This window comes from Neolamprologus multifasciatus, chromosome 5, assembly GCF_963576455.1.
Source record: "Neolamprologus multifasciatus chromosome 5, fNeoMul1.2, whole genome shotgun sequence".
NCBI classification, from domain to species: Eukaryota; Metazoa; Chordata; class Actinopteri; order Cichliformes; family Cichlidae; genus Neolamprologus; species Neolamprologus multifasciatus.
This window is the reverse complement of record NC_140443.1, coordinates 32,145,048-32,166,536: the sequence shown is the minus strand read 5'-3', so window position 1 is coordinate 32,166,536 and position 21,489 is coordinate 32,145,048. Positions and strand designations below refer to the sequence as shown.

The 21,489-nt window shown below is 37.9% G+C and overlaps 1 protein-coding gene across 4 annotated transcripts in view; it reads right to left on the bottom strand.

The window, feature by feature from the left end:
* Positions 1-711: 711 nt before the first annotated feature.
* cntn6 (contactin 6) overlaps positions 712-21,489 on the bottom strand; it is a 150,248-nt gene continuing 129,470 nt past the window's right edge. For 2 of the 4 annotated variants that reach the window (XM_085160253.1, XM_085160254.1), the window contains exons 21-23: positions 19,872-20,052; positions 14,619-14,731; positions 11,788-13,032 (exon numbers count right to left, since the gene is read on the bottom strand). In XM_085160253.1, coding sequence (XP_085016379.1) covers positions 12,760-13,032; positions 14,619-14,731; positions 19,872-20,052 — 567 coding nt within the window. In that variant the 3' untranslated portion in view covers positions 11,788-12,759. Of the gene's footprint in view, positions 8,713-11,787; positions 13,033-14,618; positions 14,732-19,871; positions 20,053-21,489 lie in introns of those variants that run through there. The other 2 variants (XM_085160255.1, XM_085160256.1) reach the window with 2 other exon arrangements.

The following is a 21,489-nucleotide window of genomic DNA, read 5'->3' as shown; positions in this document are numbered from 1 at the left end:
TAAAGGCATGAATTTGGATGAATTTCTGGAAGATTTGAAGCTGTTATTAGCTGCAAAGGCTGGGCCAGGATCATATTAATAACTATGGATTAAGAATGGGATGTCACTCAGGCTTATATGCATGTGAAGGCAGGCAAGCAAATATAGTCTATGTCCTACTGAGGGAAGTCCTCAGGGCAGACCTAGATGATGTTTTAGAGATTAACGCCTTGGTCCGCTTCGGACAAGCTGAAGGAGGTTGTTGGGCAGAGGAAAGTCTGGTGGTATAAATGCAGAGAAACAAAAGAACCTGGGTGGACGCATGAACAGCAACAGATTTGCAACGGCAGGTTTATTTATGACAGTCAGTTTCTGTTTTATCTCTAACAGATTATATGTAGTAGCCAGCTTGACTAATTCATTCCCATCTCTGATAGCAGGCTGACTCCATCTCATTGCTGTTTTGTTGACATTTGTGTCACTTTGAACACAGCAACTGACTGTGACTGGTTGCAGTCCTGTTTCCTGCAACCAATTTTGGTCAAACTCTCAAACCACTCTTTTGCTTAATGTGACTGTACTATAATGCAAACTGAGTTATACTGCATCATTAACATCAAATTATTATTTTTTATCAACATAACACAACTAATAGCTTTAATATTTATTATTTTACTTTTAAAGCTCTTTTCTAAAAGACATTAACTTCATAAGTAACATTTGCCATGGCAGCATTACATCCACGGTGGGTTTGAGCTCTTACTGAAAGTTATGCAGTAGTTGCATATATAGAAAATGCTGTGCTATGAATGGCTGGGTTGCGTGTTACTTTTAATTTTGGGACAGCATTATCTCCTTTTCATTTCATAAACAATGGTCCAGTGTGTTGAAATTTACAATTGGTCCAGCTCTCATTATGTCTTCTACTTAGATAGTTTCAGGTAATTTTGCTCAGAAGGCAAAACAGCAACCAATGGTTAAATTAGAAATGATTATATATTCTTCAAAGTTCTGTTGGGGACATCAGCTTCCCTGCATACACTTCAACATTTTTACAGTGCTCATTCTTAATAATTGAAACAGTGACTACAATACATATCTGACAATTAAAATGAAATTACATTTTTGGGTACGGTAGTTAAAAATGATGAATTCACCGGTCCGATATTCTCTTCTTATTTGGAAGTAACACAGTTCCTGCATTTGACAATGGCACACAGGAGAGTGGGCTTCAATAAAGGCTTTGAACAGAAGGTTAACAGCAGAGATCAGACCTTGCTATAATTTGTGAAATAATATTCATCATAAGCCTGCTCTTTAACACCTGTAAATGTATTCCAATGGAAATCCTAAAACCATCAGAACACATTTACTCCCTGACAAATTAAACACCCCTGGGTCCATTGCTATAATAAATTATGGACAGAGGTACCAAAAATAACACTTCATAAGACTTTGTAACAGTGTAACAATCCCCGGAAATGTTGTCTTTCCATGGTGCTCTTAACAAAAGCCACAGCAACAATGTAACAGTGAAGTTCTGTGAAGAAACTTTGGCATTCAAAGACCCCCGATGAATAAAAGTGATGAGTGTGGTGTTTGTCAGCATTCAGCAGTGGTCTTCCACACAGAGCCTTTTCCCTGTGAACCTGGAAGAGAGCTCTACTGGCTGCCTGTCAGCTGTCCCATGGTGCTTGGAGAGGGCTCATGGTCTTTTTAATTCCCAGCCAATCTTCTGTCCATCACACCACTTTATCCCTACTTTAGAGCGCAGCTCAGGTCCACACACTGTCACTTTTCTGACATATCTCGCAGCCTACACCTCGACAATACCAGAAAATATTGTCAGCTCCTCCACACCCCCAACTCACTTTCAATATGAACAACAAATCATATTTTCAAACTGGATGTAGAAACAGAGCCTCCTACCTACTTTCCAACACCAATCCCCTCCGCATTTGACTTTTTTCCTTGGCAGCATGTGTGTGTGATGGGATTGAAACCATATGTATAATAAAATAAGTTCTCTGGGTTTAGCTCATGACAGATCACCCGGTGCTTATCAGTTGACCCAAGCAGTTTCTTCGGATTGTCCCGTAGGAGGCGTGAGATGTTGCTAATAATGAGAGGTGGTGGATTCAAAGCAGCACAATGTGCACAGCCTAGCAAAGGTAAAGAAGCCACTCTTCGAACGCTGCCATTCTCAGGAGATTTCCATGAATAAAGGATTAACCACAAGCTGTGAGTCAAGCTCTGGTTCTTCCACTTGCTTTACATATTTAAGGCAGAATTTTGCACCAGCAGAACAGGCGGCTTAAAGTCAAAGGAGATTGTGCAGCAGTTTTGCAAAGTAGAAACAGTTTGGAAATAGTCTGTGGAGTTGCTGAAACTGTCAACGTGCATGGCTTATCATACCTTAATTTTTAATTATGTGTCAAAAAAGGTGGTTAAATGTGCGCCCGCTCAGTTTATCTCATTTTTGTCTTACTCCTCAGTGCATTTGGAGCATAAATTTTAGTTTCCTCCTCTGAATTTCCAAATGAAAAGCTTCTTTTTTAGGCCTTGAAAATGCAGCCCCTGTCAGTAGACATATTTACACTAAATCAATGTCAAAGCAGCACAGAGATTATGAGCCAAGATCAGAAAGCTCTGAGGAAAGTCATATCGGTGCTGATTTTATCTCCCGAGACTAATGATTAAGGGATAACCTGCAGAATCCATCATACATTTAATTGGTTCAACTGGTATCTGTATGGCTGATATCAGGTTTATGAGTGTAAACACATAACTTTAGCTGAAAAGTCTGCCTCTCTGAACACCAGTCAAAACTGAGACATGCAGTACTTTGAAATAAGTGCTCTTTGTTTGGTAACATGCTGTTTTCTTTGATGGGCTGGTTTTAATAGAACAAAATAGCGACTGGAGAGGGTATTTTATATAGACTACAGTGTTCCAGCTCCTGTGTCATAGTTACCTGTAGGGCATGTTTATTCTGGTTAGACATTGTTTGGTTTTTCTTTGATTTAACCCTGAAATAACTGCTCGGGGTAATTTTACAGTTGGCTGCATTTCTGCATGATAAAACTGTTTAATGGCCTCATTAAATGATCACTGATCTGGCAACTGGACATCTGGACTGGCTGAAAAATTGCTTGGTTGTCTTGCAGTTTGACCGGGTCAAAAATCTGATTTCCCACTTGGCCTCTTTCAGATCACTTTGTGCTTGTAAGTATTATTGGAGTAATATTGACATGCTGGCTTACTGAGCACACGATAGACCTGGATGTCTCTGCAGAATAGACCCATCTGCACATCTATTATGGTCTGTCCAGACAGTATTGTTGCATTTTTCTCGAGATTTTTGATACTCCATCACTGTCAGGTGGTAAAACCGATTATTCCACATAACGTTATTACAGTTTGTAAAGTGTAAAACTGTAGTATTATCTGTTATTAGAACCAGAATACGCAGTTTAACAACTATTTGACCAGCCACACGATGCAATATACAGTTTCTAAACAGTGACGGCACTGTTATACGTTTATAACAATTTAACAACTTGTTGGACAGGCTGCTCAGGAGGACATTTATTATTGTGTAACAAGGTGTTCATTCAAAATTATTATACATACATTATATGTCACTAAATCAGACACCACAGCACCATTATACTTCTGTTATTCTTCTGTAGAAAAAAACGATTTTATAACTCAATAGCAAACATCACCACTAAGAAGATAAAGAACTGCAGCATATAGTAATGCAAGTAATCCAATACAAGCTTGTCTTTTTAATTGGGTATCTGTGATATCTGACTAATATGAGGTTTTATTAGCTTCAAGATGTACAGCCGACTGCATTGTCCAATAATAAGGACTAAGTGTTGTGTTGTTTCTTTTTGCCATTTTCTCTTTCTGCATTCTCTTTACCCAAATATTTTGAGGGAGATGGCCGCACTCCCTGGTTCTGCTGGTGGTTTATTTGTTAAAAGGAACATTTTTCTACCACCATGTACCAGTGTGAAGGGCTCTGAGATAAGTTATGGGGTGATGCTTAAGCAAAATAAATAAATAAATACATTCATTAATTAATTCCACCGATTCGTTTTGTTGTCTGGGTCTGGATGACAAGTTTAACAGTCTAAGACAGGGGTGTCAAACTCAAATACACAGTGGGCCAAAATTCAAAACTGGAACAAAGTCGCGGGCTAACATTAATATTTATTGAAAAAAAAATCTTCCTCCAGATATAAGAATGAATCTTTTCTTATGGACTCAAATAAGTTTTGCTGGAAAACTGAATATGGAACAAGCAAAGCTTAATACTAAACAATATATATATTAGCTGTATAATAGCAGTAGGCCAGCTCTAATAGTAATTTGGTATGGCTTCGCGGGCCAAATGTAGGTAGGCTGCGGGCCAAATTTGGCCCGCGGGCCAGAGTTTGACACTTATGGTCTAAGACATCCATACATCCCTTGCCACTTGCTCCAGGTCTTCTTGGGGTGAGTGGTTCCCAAGACATGATCGTGCCTGGGTCTGCCCCGGGGTCAGTTAGACATGCCTGAAATAGCTCATCTAGGTGGTGTCACGGTCAGGTATCCAAACTATCACGGATTACTCTTGTTGACGTGGAGGTACAGTGACTCTATTTCGAGCATCTGAAAAATGAGTGAGCACCTCAATATATCCCTAAAGCTAACCTTACTATTACTCTTATTTACTACCTTTAAATAAGAGATTTTTATGGCGAAGGTTTTCACAGATTTGTGAAATCTTTTGCTGTCTGTTGCAAATCTATTGCAGAAATTCACATGAACTATTTACGTTCACAATCCAGCCAGAGTCTCATAGGTTTGAAAGAAAAAAATCAAAAATTCTTTCACAAATAGTAAAGTAGTTACTGCAGCAACTACTTGTAACTGTAACTGTATTGACAATGTAACTGCAGAATGACATAGATGCTTTGTGACCTTGCTTTTATATAAAAATATAATCAAAATTCCAGTTCAGTCAAGTACTTTTTGACTGCAAGATTGCAGCATGTTCGCCAACTCTCTGCACTTACAAGTCGGATAACAGCTATCTGCAGACCTTTGCCAATCTGACTCAGCCATTGTTTGCAGACAGGTTGCCTCTCATCAGGTGACCTGCAATTGCCTTGGAGAAGTTGGCCACTGAAACTACTTCCAATCCGTTGCAGAATGCAAAAAAAGTTGAACGCAATCATCAGTTTTTCCTACTCTCGAGGAGGCCCATCATTGGTGTTTTACTCTAGAGTGACTGAGCCATTAATGAACCAAAAGGAATCTGCAAAAAAGAAGACAAGCAAAAAAACATCAAACCTCACATAATTTTTTTGTCCCTGTTTCATAAACCTTTCATCCCACTGTGCAGTGGAAAGAAAGTTCTAGTCATTTGATGGAGGTATAGCATGAAAATCTCTCGAGAGTCTTTAGGTAATTTTTCCTTGGTCCCAAGGGAACACTCTAGCTACATCTCTTTATCTTTATTTCTCTGCAGCCTTACAGCATAAGCAGCGTGCACTAAACTTACTTAATTGCTGTGATTCTCCACTGTACTCTCTGTAGTACAGCCAGAATCTCCTGAGACCAGTTTTGTAAAGAGTAAAAAAAAAGTCTCTTAGTAAGGTGCATGACTCAAACAAGAGAGAAAACACTTCAGATGATTAAAGGGTTTCAATGTGAAACTTTTATTGAGCCTTTTTGTCATCTCACAGAGATAATAATATATTAATACAATGGTATTACATTGCTGAATGAAGAAATCGTAGATTCAGTTAAAGACAAAGTACGATCATAAATTTAAGAGCAGGGATTTTGTTTCTTAAATATCAATTTGGGACATCATAATGGGATATTCCAGCCACAACAGTGAGAATAAATAAAGGGAGTCTCATGTAAGATGCACTTATTTAAAATTATATCCAGAAAAATAGTGAATACATAGAGAACTATATGTGATGTTATATAGTGAATAATCCTAAATAAAAAAGAATAGAGTTCACAAATAAACATGGGAGATGCACCATTTTACACTCTTACCTGAACTTTACAGCACACCATACACAAGCTAGCCATATATCATACATAATTTAGGAGTCTATGAAATACATTAAAACATGTGTAATAGTAAATAAAAGTGAAACTTAAAACATGACAAACACACTCAATTTTCTACTATTTTCATCTATTTAGTATGATCAAAATGGAAATATTTCTCCCAGGTATTCAATAGAATTTTTTTTTTCAAATTATTTTTTTTATCTGTATTTAAAAAAGCTCTAGTCCTGATGTAATGCAATTATGTCAAATGTTCTTTTTTTCAGTGTTTATAATTTCAATTTGGGATGTATAACAGATGTTTATGTGACCGCGCTTCCTTTTTAATAAACCCTACACACAATCACATCAAGTGCAAAATACATTTCATGAAATGCGTTTGACACAAATAAAACTTTACAAATCTAATAAATGACATTCTACATTGTATCTTCAATACGTCTGCCCTTTTACAAAATAATTACAATCAACGTGTTTTAGACGGGTTCACAATAAGTTTAAAGAGCGTTAATTTAATAAGGCAAAGCAGATCTTACAACCTACACACCAGGTTAACTGGTTAACTTTTTTTCCACTACACAACCTCTTTAAGCAGCAAATCCAAGTATTTCTTTACATATATTTAAAAAGAATCATGTGCATTTTGTCGCTTAACATCAACACAGGAAACATTTATGGTCAGTTCAAGCTGAAACATGGACCGGGGAGGCGGCAGTATGACACGTTTAACTGAAGAATCTGTACAGTTACAACCCCCCCAAAAACCAACACGATTAAAAGCAATGACCGGTACAGAGTGCAACAGGAATTATCTTCAACAAATGCTGTACAGATGAGCAAATAACTGGCCTCTCTTTTCTGCTAAATACCCCATTTTTGGGTCAAATTGGCCATTATCTGGTGTAATGTAATTATGTCTGTGTGTGTGTCTAACAGTCAGGCAGAGCTTCTGCTTACAGAGCAGCGTTTCTCACAGTGGACACTTTCATTTGTCATAGTGGGAAAAGGCCCAGCTGGTAATTATTAACAGTAACAATGACTCTGTTCCACTCAGGTGTGTAAGCAAACAATGCCGCTGAGGCGCTGTTGCACAATAGCAAGCCTAACTTGAACTAGAACACAGCCAGTGGATGAAATGCAGTTGTTATAAAAGTGAGCTGTCACATTTATCAAACGTGGCCAGGTGCAGTGATTAATTTCCCAAAGCAGGGGAATAAAAACAAAAAGAAAAAAACTGCTAGATTTTTATGACTTTTAGAGAATTCAAACTGGTAGATTTCAAGAACATATATATATATATATATATATAAAATATTTTTATTTAATTTTTTTTTCTTTTACATATGTGAAAACAGGTGCACAAAGCCTTTTGTGGCTCCAGAGCGAGCTGTACTAAATCTTATAAACAGTTTCAAGTGAAGCTGGGTATCAAGCTAGAAAGAATTGAGTCTACTCGATCTCTGGAGCCTGCCTCTCGTCTGCGTGCGCCTAGCAACTCAAGGCTACGACAGCATAACCCACAAGAATCACTCAGAGAATGTTTGGTGTTCAAAGTGCATTGTGGGTAATGCACTCAGCAGCTGAGTGGGAGAAAAAAGGACGCTGGGCATCATTCACTTATGTGTGTACAAACATTTTTGCCCATCCCACAAAATAAATGCACATGCCAAATAACTGTCAAATTCAATATCAGTAAATCAGAATCTAAATCAAAAGATCTTGTTTGCTGTTTGCTGTGCACATGTTTACCTTGGGGTGGTTCATGCAGAAAGAGGAGACACCTGCACCATTAAAGCAAACAAGCAGGAGAAATTCTAAATGAAGAATCTGAAAGAATATATAACAGTATAGAATTGTATATTTAAAAAAAAGTTAATATTGGTGTTAATTTTGATGTACTTTCTTTAAATTTCCTTACCATCAGGTATTTAAATTTTTATTTGGAGATATACTGAAAATGCTGATTAATGAAACACACATACAGTACCAATGACTTCTATCATTGTTGCTTGTTACTGTGACTTACTGATATGGACACCGACACCGTGTACCTGTAGCTGACTTTTTGGATAAACCTATAGCACTACTATATTTGTGCATGCTTAAAAACAACACTTAACAAAGTAAATAAAGGAATGTTGTTTTAAAGCTGCATGTTAAAAAGGTGACACTCGTGCCTTTTATCTGTTCTTAGACGCTAGGGCAAAAAAAAAGTGGAAATGTAGAGTCGAATGGGGAAACTGGGACACGGACCTGCGCTGTTCAATTCTCAGTGCACGATAAGAAACTCATCTTCCCATGTTTATCGAATGCATGCATCCTGGAGGGTTGCAGTGGTCCTGAAAATTGCCAGATGAAAATGTTTTGTAATTGTGCTGTTGCCTGTGAGTAGCGGTCCGGCCACGGATTCTGTGGGGCATTTGACAACCTGTCAGAATGGTTTCATCATTCAGCTTTGGAAAATTTCTACTTCCGCTGCTTATTCCATGAATCTGATGGAATAAGATAAAAGACAATCTTACACTGTTTTCATTCTTTTGTCTAGAGCTGATTATAAAGGCATTAGAAGCTACAAAATGAACATAGAAAATATCACGAGGGAGGGAAAATGAATTGAAACTGGAAACACAAATCCTTTTGAGTTGAGACCTATAAAGAAAAGAACACAAAGTATAATGTTAGCAAAGAGATTCAAGACATAACTTCTGTGTCTTTTTTGAGTTTTGGAGTTTAGACATGGGAAAATTACAGCACTGAATAGAGGAGAAGTGCTTACATTATGATGTATGTTTAGCTTCTTAGCACATTCGTTGTTTGGTTCACAATGTTTCTAGCGTGTCCTGATCAGTCAAAGTGCCGTTTTTTGTTTCCTAAAATTTCAGAACTTCTATATTAACATGCAAAAAGCTGATGTTGTTTATCTCTCTTAATCTTTCGACTTAAAGATGTCAAACTGTGTCTGTTCTTTGAATGACGGAGGTTTAGTAACAATGAATATAGACAGTTGTGTGTAGCACATTTCTAAATGATTAAGCTTATTATAAAAGCTCTGCTACGTTTACATGAAACTGCTGATCGATCACAGTCCGCAGTCGCCAGCATCACTACGGGGGCAAATTTCACTGGTTGACTGGCCAGGTTGCACCCGTAGGTGTGTGTGGCTGCACTTAGCCCAGGTTTTCCTTTCACAGCTGAGAGGTTCGCTAGATAAGGATTTGGGGCAAAATACTGCATTGTTTTGTTTGGGGTTTTTTTGCAATTTGTACATCAGAAACTGATCAATAAATTATAGTTTCCATACATAGCTTTGAGAGGTATTTGCAGAGAGTGAAGTTAAGATAAACTGAGAAAGTCTAATTGGTGCAAAGGTTTTACAAAACATCAAAGCAGTTGTAAAGTGCATGCATGTAGAAATCTGAGTGGTGAAAATTTGCTGAAGTCCAGAATATAACAGAGAGGCATTCTTAAAAGCACTTAAAAGTGCTTGTGAATGGCATTTCTCCTTATATATTCAGAGGCTTTTGTTTGGTTCTCCATCACCCAGCTCATGATAGTCTTGTGAACTTAAGAAACAAGGCAACTGGACTTCTTTAGGTTTTTGAAGAGATTTTGCCCCTCATCAAAGAGGCTTTTTGAGTTATAGAACAACTGGTGGAGAGTCCAAGGTAATAAACCCCTACTGGGGCTGTCCCCCCTGAAGTGGACCTGAGGGTTGTTAACCCACTATTGATCATAGGAGTCATTAAATGAGCCTAGAAAAAAAAGCCACAGATCATTCCTGTCACTGGGGCCGACAGGTGAAACCTTAGCGAGACTTTGCCCCACCCCATCATTATATGAGTTATTGAGGTTACCAGAAGCAAAGTATGAATGGAAGTTTAAACACCTGTGAAGGGATCTCAAGATAGGTGGCTGATCGCTAGTGTCATAAACCAACACCTCTGTTCAACAGTGGACATTCATAGTGGGCATAGATGACCTGCTTTACTTCTCTCAAACCATCTGTCTTCTTTGCTAGTGTTCACATCCACACCAATGTGAACACTGGCATCCTCAAAAGAGTATTTGTTCTCCTTTAAATGCAGGTGTACGGCTGGATCTTATGCTGCTCAGGTGGCTCTCCTATGCTGTACCAAGTGTTTGTGGAGTGGTTGTTTGGTTTCTCCTACGTCTGAGCACTCCTCACTGCATATGCTGTGTTGTTCAACCAGTGTTTGATGTTTTATCCTTGGAATTAACCAGTTTTTGGCAAGTTTAGTTGCCTTCTTTTCAACTTCTCAAGAGGATAACTTAAGAGGATCTTTCTCAGCCAAAAAAAAACTGTTTTAAAGTAACGATAATCATTTGCTTTATTTTTGAGAGTGAGATGAAATATGTGTATCATTACCTTTAGAGGGACTGGTTGTATTTTAGATCTTTGTACAGTAAGGCTACCTGTTTTTATTTCTCGTATTCACTGGACTGATCTAAGCTAAATAACGTTTGACTCCAGCTCTGTAGACGCTGCACAGATAACACCCTGATATTGTGTTTCTCCAGCTTCTCTGGGGAAAAAAATGAATGAAGCACCTCTTCACTTTAGAATTTAAATGGCTATAGCTTTCCTGGCACAGGCTATCTCGTAGCTTCCTTTGCACTTATGCACTGCTGTACGTCTTTTAAACTGTACTCTTCATTTACAGTTTTTGCACTTATCGTATTAAATTCCATGAAACCTTATCCATATAATGTTAAATATGCCAATGGGTGTTTTTTGAGCTATATTGTAACCTTGAATTTTATTTTGAGTCGCTTTGATTTTAGGAAAATTTATAAAGACAAAGTCTGCTTTAATTGAGAAATTGTCATAACAGAATAGTTGATTAATTAGGTTTCCTGCTGATGATTTACACAGAAAGAAGCAGACGAGTGAGAGTGACTGACAACTGAAGATCAGAAGCTGCAGATACTACCGACAGACAAGATGTTTAATTTCAGATTTTCATTTTACCTGCCTAGCTTACCTACTCTGATAACACATTTAGTTTTTCCTCTTATCCCATCTCTTTAGATTTACATGGAAAACATTTGATTTTTATTTAAAGATCACCCATTTAGTTGAATCAGACATCTACAAATGTAAAAAGGTCAACATATATATATATATGTGTGTGGATGTGTGTGTGTGTGTGTGTGTACATTTGCTGAACTTTATAATAAATAAAAGGTTAAATAAAGTCCTAATTATTTCTGGCAAAGTCAGCTTGTTTACATTTCTCCTCATCTGTTTCCAAGGTAACGCCAATGCTTAGCCCAATGATCAGATGTTGAACTGACGTGACCCATCAGCGACACCTAAACAGCGACTGTGCTTTATGTTTTCATGATTCATCTGAAAAAGATGAAAACGTGCTTCATATTTTCTCTTGTTGGCATTGATTGAGAGGCAGCTGTGTTTTAAAAGATGACTTTTACAGCTCTTTCTACAGTTTGTCTTACATGTATGTTTCCACTCACTCTAAAGACAGAAATGTGAAACTGAAAGAGGATATGAGGTTTGATCTACACGTCTTTGCTAATTGCAGGTAATAATCCAAATTGCAAAATTAGTTAGAACAAAACCGATTACATGATTTCAATCACTAACACGTTTATTTTGACCATTAAACAGATCTAAGGAAGAAATTCGGTTCTCTACGTCTGATTCCATGGAGATGTTCAGGAAGATATGGGGGCCCTTTATAGACCACATTAAGAAGGACAGTTCACGCCCTGGGTCCTGACCACGTTGTTTTAACTGCTTTCATTCTGAGCTGTTGCCCATAACTGTTATTGCATAATTGTTATCGGCTCCTCCTAGCGATCTTGTGAATTTGATCTTGTGGATTGGACTCACTGGATTGTGAGTTGTTTGACATGTATACCAGTTGCTTCTTTTTTTTTTCTTTCTCTCTCTGCTGTCTTAATAAGTGCTGGCCGTGTACCCTGTTGTGGGGTTTGTTGCTGTGTTTTTTTTGGGGTTTTTTTTTGTTTGTTTGTTTGTTCCTGTGTTTTGTTTTTGATTTTTTTTGTTGTTATTGTCTTTATTGTCTGTGTTCCTCTGTCCCGCTGTTTGTGAATGTGTATAAATTTTGAAACTAAAATAAATAAATAAATACATTAATAAAAAAAAAAAAACAGATCTAAGCTTCAGCCTTTTAAACTCTTTATTTTGTCTGAAGCAGGAAATCAAAGCAGTGCGTCAGCTTTACCTGATTACATTCTGGGGTCTTAATTGTGCCAGAGTCTGCTAGTTGATATTTTCATTGAGACTACATAATACAGTGTGATTGTACATCAGCTCCAGCGCTCCAGAAACTGGCAGATAAAGTTGAATTGTTTAACAATGTGATCACACCACAGCTGCCAGCAGTTTTTAGACTTAATGAGATGTTTAATATCACAAATAAAGTGCTGTTTATCCTATCAATGGAGATCTATCACACCATCAACTACTCATCATTGTCAGTATATTTGCCAAAATGTTGAGCTACGGTAAGTAGCTCTGAAAAAACAAAACAAAAAAAGCCCCAAGAGCTAAAAAGCCCAACGTTCTTGGGTGAGATATCTGTGTACATTTTGTGTCTCTTCCTCTTGGTTGCATGGCACAGTCTAATTACAATTTATATGTGTATTCCGAAAGCCTTGTTCAAGCTACAGTAAAGCTGATAAACAACATCAGTCACACAGGGGATTAGTTACACACCGTGCGCCCATCCCACTGCTTCTCTGCCTAATTCCAGCTCCAATCATTTGCATGCTGTGGAGTGTATGGAACTTACTGGACATCTTTGGTATGCGGATGGGACCGCTGCTGGTGCCATCGCCCCCTTCGGTCAGAGCTTTGATCTCAATGAGGTAGTCCTCTCCAGAGGGGATTTGCAGTTCCAAACTGGTCTTATTGGTTTCCAGTACAGTGGTCCTCTCATGCCAGTTCTGGCGATACACAACCTGGAGGACAAAATGCAATTCTTTAGTCTCTTCTTTGCCTCTTACCTGTAATTATTTAATTTAATTTAATAACTGTACAGTACTCTCCGTTTATAGTAACCATTGTCCTTAATGTAAATATGTAAGAAAAATTGTGTATGTTTCTGTTCTGTGTCCTGTGACTGTTTGTTTGTATATTTGTCTTTTTGGCTGCTGTTACAACCAAATTTCCCCCTTGTGGGACAATTAAAGGATTATTCTATTCTATTCTATTCTATAACAGTGAGATATTAAACTTTTTTTACTCCTCAACAGAAAAATTTGTAACTTCATTCAACGTATCAAACTAGTGTGTAAAAAAACACATTGCAAATCCAAGAGCAGCGCACGATACTGTTGCTTCATCTTGGTTATACAATCCTATCTGTAGGAGGTAATGAATTCAAAATGCCACACGGCATGACAGGGATGATTTGGCTCGATGACTCAGGGACTTGAGAACAGCACCTCAGATGTCATTTTTGCACATTTACTTGTGTAGCTTCACCATCATTAAAACGCAGCAGAAAGTTTTATTTAGTCCTCCGAAAGAAACACAGTGTAGAGAGCCAAACTGCAAATTTAGTTAAAAAAAAGAAAAATATGCAAGAAAGATTGACAGTATTGTCTTTGTGAAACCTTTACTCGAGTCGCGTCTGCAAACGAGCCGGCTAAAGACTTATGTACTATGTATGTGCAGCGGGTAAAATAAGTATTAAACAAGTCACCAGTTTTCTAAGTAAAAATGTTTCTACTGACATGACAAGCTCATTCGGTGACGATGATAACCCATTCAATCCACACATGCAAACTCCTCTGTCTGAAATCATGCGAGCAGCATCTGGTCATGACTGCTATACGGTGAAATGATGTTCTTTCTACTTCCACATTAATACCCCGACAGTGCTCACTGCAACCTGCAGTAGCTCAGAATTCTTCTGTAACCAATGCCCTCAATACATTTTGCAACAATAAGGCTGCATAGGTCTGAGAGAGCTCATCATCATGAGCACAGGACCCACTGGAGGATATCAGGCCTTCAACCCACTTTCATAAAGTCTCTGATTGTTTGGAGGTCATTGTGTAGGCCACCCTTGTAAAAGGAGGCGATACCAATGATAGTGATGGGTTAAGGACCTTCTATGGCCCTGCTCTAACTGCCGGTCTCCTTGAGACTGTGCCAAGAGAACTAGCAATAGCACATAATGATGTACCATCCTAGAGGTAGAGGAGTTGAACTACCTGTGTGTGTGTCTTGTATGTATATATATAAATCACAAACAGTGTGCTTTTCCACACAGAGTATGCAAAGTGGATCAAATATGATTCATCGTTTTACTGCGTAGAAAAACGTAATTCCTTTTGTGGCATGACGCCTTTCATTTTATCACCTGGAACAGATCTTTTAATTTTGAAAGGCCAGACAGGGCCAATCCATAATGTAACACTGGAGTGCTGAGGTCTATCTTTCTACTGCAATGAGAAAGCCATTTATTGAGATGACAGCTGCTGAGGCTCTATTTGTTTCCCCAGTTCTGGACTTTCTGCTGTTTTTCTGACAAACTCACCTTGTATCCTGTCACCTCGGACTCATTCTCCATCGCTTTGACATGTTCCCAATTTAGAAAGATCTTAGAGTTGGTCAGTTTCCATTCAATACTCCCTGGAGGGTGACTTGGTGCTGCAAGACATGTAATTACACAGACAGAAGATTTACAAATTAATGCGTGTCAGTGATCGTATTCTCTAAGCTAGTCTGCACGTAGCCCATTATGCATTTTACATCATATAGTCGACAACCTTCAAGAGCACACCGAAGAAAAATGAAGGTGCATGACCTTTGACGATCCACAGGAAATCAAACTGCTTGATTAGAAATAAACACAGTGTAGGAAATCATTTGCAGTCTCATGTGCAGTCCTGTGTCCTAATATAGATGGCAATCTGTGTAAGGATGCTGATTATGCAGATTGGCTCTTTTCAGAATCTTATATGCAATGTAGGTGGATCATAATTAGTGATAATTACTCATTTCTGCCTTTCTGAAGGCAGAAATGGTGCAGAGTGCAAAGTACAATTTCATTTGTTTCCTATGTTCGGTTTTGCATTGTGAGTTTTGAAATATTTCTTTTTCCTATCTATTATGTGAATAGTTACTACTGTTACTTAGATTTACAGTTAGTTTATTTTATTGGGTTTATTTTGGTTTCATTTTATTTTATTTTTAATATTTTGCTCACCTCATTTAAACAATTTACATGTCGTATATAATATTTGTTGTGTTTAACCCTAAACCTGTGGCTGCTGTATTTTGACTGTCACCTAAGCATAGTGAAATAAATCCACAGCCACAAAAAAAAAAAAAAAAAGTTGAAGTGGTGAGTTGCCTTCACACCTAAACAGAAACATTGTTGTAGTCAGAGGTTAAACTGGGATTTGGCAGGTAGAAGAACTCTAATATCAGTTGTAGTGGCTCAGCATGGGGAAAAGAAGAAGAAGAAGAACTAGTTTCTATTGAGAGCTCCAGTAGATTTTCTTTGTATGCCAGCTGCTGCTCTGAGGTTTACTGGTCTTTGTGGATTTACACAGCTGAATTGAACAGGATGTAGCCCAGTATTTCACAGCTATCTTGGCTGATTTCAGTTCTCTACACTGACAGTATACTGCGTATAATGTTTTTATACTAGACAGTGGAAAGTTTGTGTAAAGGTGGACTACACTGCAGTAATATAGGCATTATCAGATTAAATTCTGATTCATCTACACCTTATGCAACCTAACAGCAGTGTTGGGGAGTAACGGAATACATGTACCGCCATTACATATTTAAAATACAAAATATGAGTAACTGTATTCCGTTACAGTTACCGTTTAAAAAGGTGGTATTTAGAATACAGTTACTTTGTTGAAATAAATGGATTACACGGCGGTACTTCCCTGTTTCATATTGTCGCGGGTCAGGACTGTTTGGGTTTTGTTTGACAGCTACGTTCTGTTCTGCGTGTTTCCTGGGTGAGAGAGGCCTTGTTGTTGTTGTTGTGCTAAGCTAATAGGCAGAATGCTACAGGTATAGCTCTAAAGAATGTAGCCTCATGGGCGGTGTAGTCCGTGCTGCAGGGAGAATGGACTGCCATACCCGTTATGTGTCTGTGAGCGCGAGGAGGGAGAAAAAGGAAAAGTACAAGTTATCATCGAGCAAAAACGGGAGCTGGAAGCATGTAAATATAATAATAACCACTGCAGCCAAGAAGAGTGCCTGACGAGCCCAGTTGTAAGTAAGCTATTAAGACTCGACTGTACACCGTGTTCGTGTTTTCCTCCAAAAACAATAAGTTCCGTTGGAGCAGCCTTTCAACGCCTCTCTCTGTCTCTGGCTAGCGAAGTTGACCCAGACAACAAAGTAAAGCTAGTTTTCGGCTACGAGCCCGACACAGAACCCACCGTATTAGCCAGAGGTCCCTTTACTACGGTTCGGAGCCGCGGACCTTCAGTAACAGTAATAAATCACAGCAATAGTACATTCACGTAGTTGTAAACAGCATGATAATATATTAAGTAATCCAAAGTATTCAGAATACGTTACTCTCATTGAGTAACGTAACGGAATACGTTACAGAATACATTTTGGGGCATGTATTCTGTATTCTGTAATGGAATACATTTTAAAAGTAACCTTCCCAACACTGCCTAACAGCTACCATGAACACCACAGCTTTATTATAAATTCACCACGGTACAGAAAGCAAACCTGTTTTCATGCAACCTCTAAATAACACAAAGTTTGTATTAACCTCATTGTTCTTCAAGACGTTTCACAACAAAATAAATTTAAAAAACTTCACATCATACAGATCCAATATCTGATGTAATAAACAAGGACATTAAATGTAAGCTTTAAATCTGCAGTTTATCAAATGCCTCTGAGTTGTCCTTGCCTTTAAATCTAACCTCTCTTCTTCCTTTCTTCCCTCATCTCTCAGTAAAGTCACCGCACAGTCTTTTCTCTCCCTGTGAAATATAGCTGCTGCACCTTTAGCTAGCGGAAACCGTGCAGCAGACTGCATACAACCAGTTTGTGTGTTTGCTGATATTTGTTGAGCTGATAGGAACGTTGCATTTGAAATTACCAGCCACATTAAAAAACATTGTTCCCCTCAGGATTATCTTATGTATCATTGTTCTCTTTTATTTAGGCTCAAATTGATTCGATGTTTGAAGGCGCACAAAGATGGGAAATAAGAACCTTATTTAAATGCGTTAAAGCTAAAGTAAGGAGGCTCTTTAGAAAATGTAAGCAGTAGAAAGTACAGATGTTTGTGTAAATATGTTCAAAGATAAAGTAAAAAGTTGTCAGTAACCTTACTTTGTTACTTCTCACCTCTGACCAAGGCTATTTTGAGCAAAGAGTTAGCTTTTCACCTTTTCCATCAGCACACACTTGTTTAATCAGTATGTCCTCCACACTATTCTTACCAACATGGTCTCATTCTGGGGCATCACATGAGGCCATTCTGACAGATGCCACCTGCGTCACCCTTGATGTACGCCATGAGATAACAGCCTTACAAATATAAGTATAAGAACATAAAAGAGATGCTGATAGTCAAGAGCCCAATGTGTCCAAACTGTTACATGTTTGAAATATAAAAACAGGTGTGACTGTAAAGGAGTTGAAAGATCCACTCTGAGTGTGCTTTTAATAAAAGCAGTCATGGAGAAAAATGTACAATTTCCCTGTGGTACAAAAGTGTATTATAAAGTGTGGAGGGTGTTATAGATTAAAGCTTCAGTTGTTCCATAATCAAATGAAGTTTATACGACTGATAAACATATTCCATGTTTGTCTATATTTAAGGGATAATAAGAAAGGACGGGCTTTTGAAATTAAGAGGCTCCAACCTGAAGATGCTTTGAAGCTGAGCCTTTTATTGTCTTCAAAGACATGTTTGAATAGAAACCTGCACCAAACAGGGGCCTGCTCATCAGGTTATCCTTTAATGAACTACACTAACAGGAGGACGTGTGGACACACTGATATTGTATTATTGAAAGAATCGACCCAAATTTACAGCCTATAGTGATTTCTAATTTATTAACAGCTCTCTTTTGTTTTCACACAGCTATCACACAGGAAACGAGTTTAGTAAAATTCTTAATTCTTTCATTTGGGTATTTTAGCTTAGCTTAATAGACAAAGGTACAAAACTTTTGACTTTATAATCAGACAAAAAGTAACTTGTTTATATATATTTATTTATATAAATTGGTGTTTGTGAAAAAGAAAATCAAAGAGTGTAAGAGAGGCAGCTGTGATGTAGGTGTATGTGTGAATGTTACCCTGAGGTGAGAAACAGCTGGAATAGCTGGAGGCTTCGGTAGTCTGGTAATTAACTGCAGGGGTGTTACCATAGAAATGTGACAGTATAGACGGCTTTCTTCCTGAAAAGATGGATTTGCTGCACAACTATTTGGGAGAATATGACTGGATGGGTATGAGTGAGTAAACAAGTACCACTTAAAATCAATATTATATGAAAATGAATCACTAGCTTTAGTAATATTCTGCAGAAATTAAATATTTAGGATAAATAACTATATGACATACTTCTTGACCCCCAAATTAATTGGAATTTACTTTAAATCACAATAAAAGTTTAAATTCTTGAAAGGAATGCATCCTAGGACCTGGCGTCCACATATGTGGACATCACATTTTTGGTTATTTAAACCAAAATACTCAATTTTGCTCTAAAAGGCCTGATATCCACTTACGAGGACATTATACTGCTACTGTTCTATCAGAATTTTAAATGAATATCCTCATATGTGGCTCTTATTTGTCTTAAAAAACAAAAATAAGGTAAAAATAAATTTCTGGTAATTCTTTGTTTTTACATTCATCGGGCCCCAATCAGCCAAAATATCAAAGAGAAATTAAAAATGCATGCTGTGGAAGAGGATTTAGGGTTTAGGTTTACAAAATAAGTATTCAAAAGCCCCTTGTGGTAAAAAGCAGATATAATATATTAGACATAACATAATATTGGGAAGATCTCCAGCTGGTCTCAATGAAGTTGATAATATATTTTATGAATCTTAAAAAGTATTCAAAAAGATAACATAAGTGTGTACGAAAACGAATCACCCGATTTAAATAAATGGAAATGTATAAGAATACAATTATAGGAAAAAACAATGCATGCAATTCAATGAATATGGAGGATGTATTTGGAATCAACGAGAAAAGCGCTGTGTTAATGAATCTTGAAGCAAATGATTGTAATGAACTGCTAAATATGTTTTCCTCAATTTCTATGATGAACCACAAACCCTTAAATTTATATTCACAAATCTGACTGTGTATTTAATGATTATTAAGATTTTTTCCATGTTTATTGAAAACTCTGATGGTAAATATTACAATCTTACATCAATCTGATGCACTCATCAGAATACATTTTTTTGTTTCATGGAACAGGTAAAAAGCATGAAGTTTAAGTATAAATACAGTACTTGCTTATATTTAAACATTTATTTCAGTGTGGCCCCCTAACAGCATGTTGAAATACTATCCTAACATGATCTCAATTTTAATATTCCTGTTATTAGAAGTATAATAATAGTGATATCATTGGTGTGAGTAATTACCTCAGTCTCAGCTGTTACTGTATATAGTAACAGCTGAGACTGAATATATCTACTGTATATATCTAAACTCCATTAAACAGACTCAAACGTATTTTGGTAAAAAGAAAGACCCTCGAGTCAACATGAAAAAAGTGGTTAAAGTAAACAGATCCCGGTTTTGTGTGTGGACTCACGTGGTTTCTTGGTGGTGATATTAAAAGGTGGGCTGCAGGGTCCAAGTCCAGCACTGTTCTGGGCTCTGACTGAGATCAGATAAAGTGTGCTGCCCTTCAAGCCGGAGAGCAGAGCTGTGCTGTTGATAACCCTCACTCTGTCTGCTTCACTCTGCTCCAATCCTTCCTCCCAGAAGAGAACCTGGACCAAAGAGACACGAGTTACCACAGACCTCTGAGCATAGTGCCTGCCTTTTCATTTTTTCCTTTCAAACTGTTTTTATATCTGTGAAGCTATGGCATCTGAGTCAAGGTAGCCTGTTTCCCCCTGACTGGCCATTAAGATAGTCACATCATGATTATGAAGTAAAACATCCCGCACAATGTCATTTCAGAGTGCATATGCTGTAGATTCAAAGTGCATATGTATGTTTAAGCAGTACCAGCTGACACATAGTACAAAGGAACAGACCTATGGATAAGATACAGATATCAGGTTTAAAGGAGCATCACTTTAGTACTTCCACTTTATCGACTTAGCTATTGTAAGTCTCCAGGCAGTCCAACACGTATTTTCAAACTACCAAATGATACTGTATCAGACAATCAGCAATATCACAAGCAGCAGTGAGAGTGAACAGTAGCAGAGCTTGTCAGAATCTGTATTTACTGAGAGACTGTTTATGGCCCAAACACAAGACAGGAAAACCAGACAGGGAAATGTCAAACAGATGGTCTGAATGTAGGTACTTATTTAACCGAGTGCACACGGTTTTTTTAGGATCTTGCTTGGGAGAGGCAGATTAGCAATAGGGCCTGGAGTTGCTGATAACAGAAGCATCTAGGGTGTTTTCTCCAACTGAATTTTAATTATAGAAGTCTTTTCAAACACTTGGGAAAAATCTCTGAAATACCTGAGCACAAGAAGTTCACAGTTCTTATAGCACCTCTGCAAAGAATCTAAACACTCACTCAAAGAGGAATCGAAGAAGGCTTAAGCTGTCTCGCTGAATCTTATGCTGTCTAATAGAGACAGTGACAGTGAAATATGTCATACCGGCAACACAAATTGCGGTTGTGTGTGGTAAACATGAACAGTAAGTGCTGCTGATTTTACATTATATTATACATTCCAATACTAGATAACCAAGCAGGACAGGTGCTGTTTGAAAAGGAAAGAGCTGTAACTACAAATGAGGAATCTTTCCTTTTCTTAGTATGAAGTTAATTCATAAAAAGTGTCACATTGCATACGTGTGGAAATATCCATCCATCCATCCACTGGAGCACAGGTAGTGATACAGCAAATTTTTGGGAGTGGGGTGGGGGGTGTCACTACATTGATGCAATGCATTTCTATTGATGGCCTCACAATATTCTACTGATTTTGCAGTAACAAAAAACAACAACAAAAAAAATCTAACAATGTGCCAAAATACAATGTCTGTACTTTATATCAGACCTTCCCAAAGTGTGGGGCCCGCCCCCTAGGGGGGGCGCAGAGCCATTGCAGGGGGGGCGCGGAATGAAAAGGAGGGAAAAAAAACAAAACGCTTGGACACTGCTAGCATGGGGCGCCTCCACAAACGCAAAGCAGGAGATGAAGCATCGCTGAATATGTTTCCAAACCAACTTCATT